The following is a 12,150-nucleotide window of genomic DNA, read 5'->3' as shown; positions in this document are numbered from 1 at the left end:
ACCTGCCTACAGAAATCACACTATGACACTGAACTGAGAATGTATGATCACACAGAATATTTTCTCAAGGTATCAATGGGTGTCAATGTCTTATGACATATGACGTCATTCTAACAGAGTCGTTAGTTACACTCTGAAGTAAGACAATGGAGGTGTACATTTTTTATAAAGAACATGTGTAAAATAACATTTAGAAAGCAAGATGAATGTATTGGACAAGATTCATGGGTAGATGAATGGTTTAAACAAGACAATTCTCACACGAAATAGAGCCAGTGAAAACCATTACTTACCTGAAAACCATGTGATTGACTGGAAACCGAGTCTCGATGATTCCGGATGTTCGCACTCTCACCCGCAGTACGTCCGCCTCAGTGGGAATGTATCTGGGAGAGATGATCCGACTTATGTTCTCAAAGAAACTGGGAAAGGCAGATGGAGGAAACGACAGTCAAAAGAAACAAAAACCGCTTTAAGACTGTAAAAGGTTTAACTGAAGAACATGAATCAGGCAATGTTGATTTTTTTTTAAATACCAACATGGTGAATTACGTTCAAAATGTATTTAAATATTCATACATATTTTATTGATGCATTAATCAGTGCACAACGGAATAAAATCACACACGTTCCAAATGTTTAGTCACTTAAAAATGTCCTTGTTTTTTAAAATAAAAGCACATTTGTCCATTAAAATATCAAATTGATCAGAAATACAGTGTAGACATTGTTAATGTTGTAAATGACTATTGTAGCTGGAAACAGCAGATTTTTTATGGAATATCTACATAGGCCCATTATCAGCAACCATCACTCCTGTGTTCCAATGGCACGTTGTGTTAGCTAATCCAAGTTAATCATTTTAAAAAGGCAAATTGATCATTAGAAAACCCTTTTGCAATTATGTTAGCACAGCTGAAAACTGTTGTTTTGATTAAAGAAGCAATAAAACAGGCCTTTAGACTAGTTGAGTATCTGGAGCGTCAGCATTTGTGGGTTCGATTACAGGCTCAAAATGGCCAGAAACAAAGGACTTTCTTCTGAAACTTAAGCAGTGTTTGGGAGTGTGTGAGATCAGAGGACAGTCCACCAAGTGGCTAGCTAGGTGGGTTCCACCACCAGAGGACCAGCTGTGATCTGACAAACGTCCACACAAAAAGTATTCCGTGAGAGATGCTTTGTGTTGAACGTGTTCATAGAAACCTCTTCATCCGTAGGATCCACGGGGACCTGAGTCAGAAGATGTCCATAGTGATGCTAAAGGGATCGTCAGAAACATCCAAAACTGTGGATGGTGTTAAAACACACCAAGCCTTAGGGAAATGGCCAGTCTCTAGAATTTGCAATTATAAAGCATGTTCCGTGTCAACACACCTCCAAGGCTTTTCTTACTCCGTGTATGCAAATCAGGTTCATGAGCCATCATATCAACGCAAGCTTTTACTGGAATACTTTGAAGGTATAACGGCATAGCTGTGTTACCATAGCCTGACTGTTTCAGCAGAGCTCTAAAAGCAAAGTCCTTTCCATAAGAGAGAAAACTCATTAGAACACGTCAAAACAACAAGTCACTTCTCATGCCACAATAAAAGGTACAGACAACCATTAGAACGGAGGCCAAATGAGCAGTGTTGATCTAAGGGGGAGGAATAACATGACATATTGGAGCTGACCTTTTGATCACACAGCAATTAGCACTTTTCACAAAGCAACACACAAGCTGGCGCAGTAGAGAACGTCACGAAGCTCTGTAAACTGATACCTCCAGGGTGAGACTGAGAGGTTCCCGCCAACCACCTTCCTACCCACGCTGCACTACACCGCCATGAGCCAGGCATTCGTGACATTCCGGTCCAGTCTCATTGTGTCATCCACCAAGGATGCACAGCCATGCAGCACTCCCTACATGGCACTGGTGATGTTGAGTTGTGGCCAACAGGCCCTGGGTTCAAGTAGTATTCGTTTCCATTCAAATACATGGAGCGTTTGATTGAACCTGGCCTGGAGTGTGCCGGAATGTGCAGTGGCTATTCCATTGGTTCTATTTCCCAAAACAAGTTAAATTGAGCGCAGCTAAAGTATTCAAAAGAAAATAAATACCATTTCAACCCAGGTCTGGCGGCCATGAAGCCCACGTCAAACTGTCCACTGTCCGGCAGGCCATAGTGGCATGTCAGTGGGCCACGGAGGCCCAGACTACAGGGGCGGAAGCTCCAGGCAGGCTCAGCTGCAGTGGGGGGTTGATCCAACCTGGCACCCTCAAACAGGACACCAAGCCTGGGTACAGTCATGACACCCACACCCCTTGCTATCCTCTGCTGGGCTGCTGTCTTGAAGGATCGAGAGTTTGGAAGCAGAGCTTCAAAGTGATGGGGATGGACGGTACAAGCAGAGTTCTTTTCAGCTTGGATTAGCAGTGTTACCAGAAGCCAACAGTTCCAGTTCCTCAGCCTCCTCTAAAACCCAGTGGAACAGTAAAGAACGACAGGTCAGGAGCAGGTCTGAATCAACTGTCATTTCTGTAACAAAAGAAACAGGTCTGTATGAAAAAAAACAGTTGTCTCTTCTACATGTAAGCTGTCAGTTTACTGTATAGCCTCTTGGATAGTCTCAATACTTTTCCTCTTCTCACTACCTTTCCGGTCACAATAGTCTAGAATGGCTTCCTCTCATCACCTTCCCTTCATGACTACCGATGAGTGAAAGGTTTCCATTATATTGCTTTCACCTGAAATGACCTGCGAGATCAGTGACCGGCAGAGGAGAGAAGACCAGGAAAAAACATTGAGCCTTTGAGTCAATGTAAAAAGGGGTTCAGTCAATCATCATTTCCTCCCTTCACAATCCAGAGGAAGTCAACGTGTGTAAAGGGTTCTGATCTAAAGTGGTGCACTATAAAGGGAATAGGGTACCATTTCAGATGCAGACAGACTTTGACGTGTGGTCTAAGGACAGTGGGAGAGAATGGGAGGAGAGAGGTAGGGAGCTGGGAAGAATGAGGCAATCCTTAATGTCACATCACAACTCCCGCTCCCAGCCAGAGGAGGAGACACGAGGAGTCCTGATAATGAAGCTGTCATGGTGGACTGGTCTTTCCTCAGTCTGGGAAGATACTTGGACCCTCACGACAGAACCCGGCACCTGTTGTTTCACTGGTAAGAGCATTCGCTCTTTCGCTTTCACATATACACTGAGTACAAAACATTAGAAACACCAGCTCTTTCCATGGCATACTGACCAGGTGAATCCAGCTGAAAGCTATGATCCCTTACTGATGTCAATTGTTAAATCAGGTTAAAGAAGGATTTTTAAGCCTGGAGACAATTGTGAAATGGATTGTGCATGTGTGCCATTCAGAGGGTGAATGGGCAAGACAAAAGATTAAGGTGCCTTTGAACGGGGTATGTTAGTAGGTGCCATGCGCACCGGTTTGAGTGCATCAAGAACTACAACACTACTGGGTTTTTCACGCACAACAGTTCCCTGTGTTTATCAAGAATAGTCCACCACAGATGGACATCCAGCCAACTTGACAACTGAGGGAAGTATTAAGAACGCTTTGGATACCTTGTAGAGTCCATGCCCCGACAAATTGAGGCTGTGCAAAAGGGGGTGCAACTCGTGTGTGTGTGTGTGTGTGTGTGTGTCCCTGCTGGCTTGCCTCTGAAGCTAAGCAGGGTTGGTCCCTGGATGGGAGACCATTAGCCTTTTATCATGACTCAGTTATTACATTACACATAAGAGTCATTAGCTGAAGGCATCTTCTGTAGGGGGGCGTTCTGTTAAGATCTGTGACACTCGGTCTGGACATTAACACGTCGCTTGCAGTAAGGCTTGGGAAGCAAGAGGAACTTCTCTGATTAAAGCAATAAATCCTTCTCCAAACTCAAAAGGTTCAATTGATACACACCTTTATATGGTTAGGGTTCCCACACGGCCATATTTTCATGTTACAGCGCTTGTTTACAGAAAAAGACAGAGTGGACTACCTGTGCTATTTAGCTATCTGCATCTCCGAACACCTGTTTGTAAAACAGAAGACAGACACCACAAAAATGTTGTCACTAAAAAAAATTTTTTAAACGGTCTGCTGCAACTAAGTGTTATTATTTATATAACACTACAGTAAGTGTTATTATTTTGATGTAAAAGTATAGGCATTTATGTTTCTAGAACTGTGCCGGAATTGAGAATCAATTCACGTTTACATGGAATATTTGGCTGTTTTGGCTTCCAGAGCCAATTCACCCTTTAAACAGAACATGTAAGGTCCTTGGACTAAGGAGTAATGTTAGGCTCCTTTAATCCATTATTGGGCTAGGAGAACAGATGGAGGGCCAGTAGGAGGCGCTCTTACCTCTGGTCTAAATAAGATCAATGCCCCAGGGCAGTGATCGAGACATTGCACTGAGTAGGGTTCCGTCTTTTGAATGGGATATTAAATGGGTGTCCTGACTGTCTTCACTAAATATTCCCATGGCACTTATTGTTAAGCGTAGGGGGGTTAACCCCGGTGTCCTGGCTAAATTCACAATCTGGCCTTCATTCTATCGTGGCCAACTAATCATCCCGAGCTTCCAATTGGCTCATTCATTCCCTCCCCTGTAACTATTCCCCAGATCATTGCTTTAAATGAGAATGTTCAGTCAACTTACCTGGTAAAATAAGGGAACATTTAAAAAAACACTATCAAATAAAACTCACGACATCAGTGTGAAACATAACTAAAGAGAGCAGAATGCTACCGCCGTTAACTCAAACCCACATCATCATAATCCACACTTCACTTGAACAACACCCCATTCAGCAGAGGTAATGTCCCTGAAAACAAGGCCTAAAGAGGCACTCAATTGGGATTTGATGACACTTGAAACAAAATGTCGTAAAAACCCGCCACGCTTCACAAGAAGCGCCTAATTGTGTCGCTCACCAAGGACGTGGTGCTATGTCCCATCATATCACATGCTTAGAAACACAGCTGATCAACCCCCACAAGAGAGGACATGAGTCTATGACACCAGAACAAAAAAATAATAACTATTCTGAGCATGACCTCAGTTCAGGGCAGGGGCCTGTTTTAGGAACATGTAAAACGCACACATACCTCCAACTACAGAGAATGACGCCATGGTGTTTAAGTAGCCATCTACATAAGCAGTCTAATATACAGGAGTATATTCAAAAAGAGGACAAATCGAGAATAAACCGGTGCAGATTAAATTGGAGCTGGGTAACGTCGCAATACATGTGGATCCACCGCCAACCCCTCTGGCTGGCAAACCCATTCATAGCCCTCTGATGCCACCTTACCAACAAACCCATACATAGCCCTCTGATGCCACCTTACCAACAAACCCATACATAGCCCTCTGATGCCACCTTACCAACAACTGCCCCCCAGGTGGTGGGTGAAGTAAAGCAGAACACATAGAGCCGCTGCTTAGTTCATAACGCAGACAGTCAGGAGTCTTTTAACCAATTATCCCAATCACAACACACCTCTGTAAATAGTAGTATGTACACAATCCCCGGTTATCGTCCACTCACTTGCTCACTAGACACACAAGCATTTCAAACTTAATTCTCATGTCTTTTTTTCCCATGTCCTTTTTGAACCAACCACCACGTTTAAAGATTTTCCGCAGGCATTACATTATAATGAAGGACCAATTAAAAATGTCAATTCAGCAAAATGTCAGGAGAATAATTTCCTGTGACGGATGTATTTTTTGCTACAATCCCATTATGTGTATATCGACGAGGAAGTAAGCAAAGACTTCCCTAGTACAACCTGGGAGGATCCACACGGTCTAGTCAGTCTGAATGAGGTGGGACAGCGCTGATAGAACATGCGTCACGACACCAGTAGCACGAGTCTTGATTTTCCATGGCGAAGAAGAAAAGCAGCCACGAGACAGACTATTAAAAACTCTATGGGCCTTTAACTTTTACTGCCTCAGAAACCCGGATCCGGGATCACCCCCCACACTGATTAGCATCACTAGCATAGCGTCACATTTAAATAGTAGCATCTAAATATCATTAAATCACAAGTCCAAGACACCAAATGAAAGATACAGATCTTGTGAATAAAGTCACCATTTCAGATTTTTTTAAATGTTTTACAGGAAAGACAAAATATGTAAATCTATTAGCTAACCATGTTAGCAAAAGACACCCTTTTTCTTTGTCCACCATTTTTTCTCAACACCAGTAGCTATCACCAATTCGGCTAAACTAAGATATTGATAGCCACTAACCAAGAAAAAACCTCATCAGATGACAGTCTGATAACATATTTATGGTATAGGATAGGTTTTGTTAGAAAAATGTGCATATTTCAGGTATAAATCATAGTTTGCCATTGCAGCCACCATCACAAATCTCACCAAAGCGACTAGAATTACTACAGAGAGCAACTTGTATTACCAATTTACTCATCATAAAACATTTCTTAAAAATACACAGCACATAGCAATGGAAAGACACAGATCTTGTGAATTCAGACAACATTTCAGATTTTCTAAGTGTTTTACGGCGAAAACACAATAAATCGTTATATCAGCATACCACATATGCAAACGTTACCAGAGCATTGATTCTAGCCAAAGAGAGCGATAACGTAATCATCGCCAAAATATATTAATTTTTTCACTAACCTTCTCAGAATTCTTCAGATGACACTCCTGTAACATCATATTACAACATACATATAGAGTTTGTTCGAAAATGTGCATATTTAGCCATAAAAAACCGTGGTTATACAATGAAAATAGTAGCAAAACATGCCTGAAAATGTCGGTCGCCATCTTTCAGAGTGATCTAGTTTAATCAATAGCTAATCATATACTTGACTAAAAAAATACAGGGTTGACAGGAATCGAAAGACAAATTAGTTCTTTATGCAATCGCTGATTTACATTTCTAAAATTATCCTTACTGTGCAATACAGGGTTCGCCAAGCGAAGCTATAGCAAACAAGATGGCGGAACGTGCGTTTAACATTTTTCTACAGAACAACGATTTATCATCTTAAATATTTCTTACTTTTCGACGAGCTTCCATCAGAATCTTGGCATGGTGGTTCTTTGTCCAAAAGAATCGTTGCTTGGTTGTAAAACGTTGCATTCAACTTCTGATATAGCAGCTAACAGTAGCTAACAATAGCTATTTTGCCCCAACGTGTCCAAATCCTCAAGGCGCAATACTGAGGAAATTCCGAAAAATAGCAATATACTCGCATAATCTGATATAACTCGGTTTAAAATAGCTTCGTTATGATGCTTCTAACACCTATGTCTAATTAAATTACAGACGGATACATCTAACGTTGATAATTGAGCGTTTGAAAATGGCATCCTGAGGTCCCTCTCTGCGCAATGTTCAGCGTCGAAAGGAAGGCTACTCTCACTCCTTGGCCTTTTATAACCTCTGAGAGCTACGCAGCAAGCCCATTCCACTTCTCATTGGTTACTGACATCCAGGGGAAGGCGGGTGCAGTTCATGTCGTTCCATAGGATACACACAGACTTTTAAAACTGATCTGAAACCAGAGCTTCGCTCTCAGACCATCGCAGTACCTGTCATGGATTTCGCTGTAGAAAGAGTTCTGGGTCACCCACAGACATAATTCCAACGGTTTATGAAACTAGAGAGTGTTTTCTATCCAATAGAATTAATAATATGCATATTGTACGAGCAAGAATTGAGCACGAGGCAGTTTAATTTGGCGACACCCAGAAATAAAAAATGCTAACTGCTCCCCCTATTGACAAAAGGTTAAGAACCTGCTTTATGTCATATGCTTTCTGCTATACCTTCAATTATAGGATGCGAGTGACGATAGTGAAAAAGACAAGAAACACTGGCGCTACCTCGCTCTCCAATAGAGGTTGATTAAAAATATATATTGATACAGTGTTAAAACCAAAACGCAGCATTTCTATCAACTTCCACTGTTTCATCATGACATTCAATGAGCTCCATATGTTGTTTCCTCGCCATGATAATACTTCAGAGAACTGTGATACTGAGTACAGTGACAACACTACATGTAAGGTACTCACTAGAGCGCGGAGTCATTGAGTTGGAACTCGTAGCCCCTGGCAGCTGCAGCTCTCACACCCTGGTCGGCCCAGAGAGCGCAGAAAGACAGGGCCACAAACGGCAGCAGCTCCCCGTCCTCCCCGAAACACTGGCCACAGGACAGCACAGCGCGGGCATGGGCCTGCATGGGGACAACAGGCAGAGGGCTTCATGATCACCGATACTCCAGGGCAGTGGTTCCCAAACTTTTTATAGTCCCGTACCCCTTCAAACATTCAACCTCCAGCTGCGTACACCCTCTAGCACCAGGGACAGCGCACTCAAATGTTTTTTTGCCATCATTGTAAGCCTGCCCCACACACACACACAAAATGATACATTAAAACATAAGAATGAGTGGGAGTTGTCACAACCCGGCTCGTGACAAACAGCTCTTATAGGACCAAGGCACAAATAATAATCAATAGTTTTGCTCTTTATTTAACCATCTTACATATAAAACCTTATTTGTTCATCAAAAATTGTGAATAACCCACCACAGGTTAATGAGAGAGGGTGTGCTTGAAAGGATGCACATAACTCATAAGCAATGTTGGGTTGTATTGGAGAGAGTCTGTCATAAATAATTTCCCACACACAGTCTGTGCCTGTATTTAGTTCTCATGCTAGTGAGGGCCGAGAATCCACTCTCACATAGGTACATGATTGCAAAGGGCATCAGTGACTTATCACGATTTTCCAAGGCAGGATACTCTGAGCGCAGCCCAATCCAAAAATCTGGCAGTGGCGTGTGATTAAAATCAATTTTCACAGAACTGCTTGTTGTAATTTCGATGAGGCTCTTGTTCAGTTTATCGATAAGTGGACTGGAGGAAGGGCATGAAAGGGATAACGAATCCAGTTGTTTGTATCATCTGTATCGTGAAAGTATCTGCGTAATTATTCACCCAACTCACTCAGGTGCTTCGCTATATCACATTTGACATTGTCCGTAAGCTTGAGTTCATTTGCACACACAAAAAAAAATCATAAAATAATGGAAAGACCTGTGTGTTGTCCTTGTTAATGCATTCAGAGAAGAGCTCCAACTTCTTAATCATAGCCTCAATTTTGTCCCACACATTGGAATATAGTTGCGGAGAGTCCCTTTAATCCTAGATTCAGATCATTCAGGCAAGAAAAAACATCACCCAGATAGTCGTGTGAGAAACTCGTCATCATGCAAGTGGTTAGACAAGTGAACATTATGGTCAGTAAAGAAAACTTTAAGCTCGTCTCTCAATTTAAAAAACAAGCGTGTCAATACTTTGCCCCTTGATAACCAGCACACTTCTGTATGTTGTAAAAGCGTTACATGGTCGCTGCCCATATCTTTGCATAGTGCAGAAAATACACGAGAGTTCAGGGGCCTTGCTTTAACAAAATTAACAATTTTCACTGTAGTGTCCAAAACATCTTTCAAGCTGTCAGGCATTCCCTTGGCAGCAAGAGCCTCTCGGTGAATGCTGCAGTGTACCCAAGTGGCTTCGGGAGCAACTGCTTGCACGAGCGTTACCACTCCACTATGTCTCCCTGTCATGGCTTTTGCGCCATCAGTACAGATGCCAACATGAGCAGCAGCTACATTTAGCTACATACGGACCGTTAGTGGAATTCCTGCGAGAGAGTAACGGTTAATGTGATTGGATGTTAATTATTTGACTAGGCTACCTGTATTTGACATTGTGTTGTTATTTCGCTGAACACTAGATGGTTTAATTTTATTTTTGGCAGTGAAACGAGACTAATCTGGCGAGAGAAAAAACTCACCCAAATGTATAGACCGTTGGAAAATATAAATGGACTGTTTGAAAATGTGAAGTCTTTTATTAAAAAAATATATTTAAATGTGAATCACATTTTTATTTGGCGTACCCCCGACGGCATTGCCCCAGTTTGGGAATATGATGAAAAATTGCTGTCTCGGGTCTTGTTCATTAGGGAATGAAAGACAATTATGCTTTTTTTAATTTGAGTTTTGCTATGTAAAATGAGTGTTTCTTATTGGACTAGTCCAGATAGTCCCTCTCGGTTTCAGTCTTTTCTTCCATTTGGTCCTAATGAACAACCCAACTAAATCATAATGACAGATGTAGAAGAAAAATTCCAGTCCCCGTGTCCACTTGTCGTTATTAATGAGGTCAAGAAAGATGTGTGATGCAAAGAGGCCTATAAACTTTGAGATATGGCTTGTGATCGTGTCAGGGACGTAGCTAGTAGAATACCAGAGCAAGGCTGACATCTAACGTGACAGCTGAGCGCTAGTTTCAAAAAAGGAAACTATGACCATGGTCAGAGATGTAAGTCTAAAACTGAGCTGACTAGTTACACTGTAGGATCCTGTTAGGTCAACATGTGTTAAATGGGGGTACAGAATGTGTTGCATCATTACTAGAGGGTGTGAATAGAGACCATATTTCAATAATGTGTGCTGTATCTGTATGATAGAAGACCACAAATGGTCTTCTGGCTAGTACCCTCTGCTAGTTGTGGTTTATGTATCTGTTGCCTGGAGTAACTACGTATTTTAAATTGTCAAATCAAAAGGCCCTAACAAGGTGGTCAGTAAGTAGCTCACATGAGATGATGCTCCAAGACAAGCTACTAGCTCTTCTCCCTCACCTTGTTCTTCTTGTTGGCCAGATTAATCCTCAGCAGCCCCATGCCGCGCAGCACAAACTTCAAGGAGGTCAGGAGGTTATCCAGCACTGCAGCCTATGAAGGGAGGGAGTTGAGTTTTATTTCAGTATACATGGCAGCTAAAATCTGAAGTGTGAATACATCAAGAAAGACAAATCAATAAATATGTTCGCTAATCGAGAAAGTTCAGTAGTCTGATGGAATCACTCATGGAGGGCTCAGTTTAAATACTTTGGATGGTGAGCAAGAGGGAGGGAGAGAGGGGTGACTATTGAGCACTGGGATTGGGCTATTCTTCACAACACTGCAGGTAGAACAAAAATTAGAATGATTCCCTATTCTGCCAGACAGATATTCATGCCTGTTCTATGTGAATGTAAAACGTTCAATAATGTAACACCCACCTTTACAGACCCCTAGCCAAGGACTATACACAGTAAAAAAAATGGTTTGAACAGTATACAGCTACCATTAACCGCACCAAAGCTCTGATACCTCCATGGTCTGATTGGGAGGAGGTAGAATCACCTTTCCCAAACCCCAGCCCCAATACCATACATCCAGACAACATCTCCCTCCCTAATCTCCCAAGTGGAGTCACTATCAGCTACATCAGTGCCCTGTCCAGCCCAAACACTATTTGATTAAGCATCAGTAAGAGCATTTTCTAACAGCATGGAAGCATACAGTATTAATCGAGGGCAGTATGCATTGATCATGGTTTCGTGACTTGAATACAGCTTTTTTAAGCCAACAACATAACAGGCTATGGACCTGTCTGGGTTCTTTAGAATAGTGAGAATGTAGTGTAACAAAGCCAAGAATCCCCTTTAAAGAAAAAAACATCACAACACATTCGAGAAGGAGGGTAAAGTGTACAGCACCTTGAAGCTAATAAGCTCTGGCTTGGAGAAGCCATGACTGTGGATGATCTTCATCTGCTTGACCATGGTACTCTTACCACTCTCTGTAGCACCTGGAACAAAGTCATCATCACATCTGTGCAATCTAATGGTAACTTAAATCAAACACATTAAATATATTCTGCAGTGACATGGTTGGCCATATTTGTGATTTGCAACCAACCTGGTCTCAGAGCATTTCGTATTTTTCTATACATAAATCCGCATTTAGTATGATATGTTAAGAATTACAATTTCTATTACATGTTATGGATTCATAAAACGCATGCAATATGTTACAAATCTGCAAAACATTTGATATGTTACGAATTCCAGGTAGGTGGCTAAGGTTAGCTAGCTCGCTAACGTTAGAGTTAAGTTTAGGAGTTAGGTTAAAGGGTTAAGGTTAGGCAAAGGGGTAGCTAAAATGGTTAAGGTCAGGGTCAGTGGTGGAAAAATACCCAAGTTTCATGCTTGAGTAAAAGTAAAGATACCTTAATAGAAAATGACTCAAGTAAAAGTG

General features: G+C 41.8%; 1 protein-coding gene across 1 annotated transcript in view; it reads right to left on the bottom strand.

The window, feature by feature from the left end:
- The window catches only part of LOC120044097 (guanine nucleotide-binding protein G(o) subunit alpha-like), a 30,578-nt gene that overhangs the window by 15,631 nt on the left and 2,797 nt on the right, over positions 1-12,150 (bottom strand). The window contains exons 2-5 of the mRNA XM_038988685.1: positions 11,610-11,701; positions 10,708-10,800; positions 8,067-8,227; positions 294-422 (exon numbers count right to left, since the gene is read on the bottom strand). Of these exons, the coding sequence (XP_038844613.1) occupies positions 294-422; positions 8,067-8,227; positions 10,708-10,800; positions 11,610-11,701 (475 nt within the window). The remainder of the gene's footprint in view (positions 1-293; positions 423-8,066; positions 8,228-10,707; positions 10,801-11,609; positions 11,702-12,150) is intronic.

This window comes from Salvelinus namaycush, chromosome 3 (assembly GCF_016432855.1).
Source record: "Salvelinus namaycush isolate Seneca chromosome 3, SaNama_1.0, whole genome shotgun sequence".
Lineage (NCBI taxonomy): Eukaryota > Metazoa > Chordata > Actinopteri > Salmoniformes > Salmonidae > Salvelinus > Salvelinus namaycush.
Note: the sequence above shows the minus strand (reverse complement) of the source record. Positions and strands in the feature narration are given on the sequence as shown.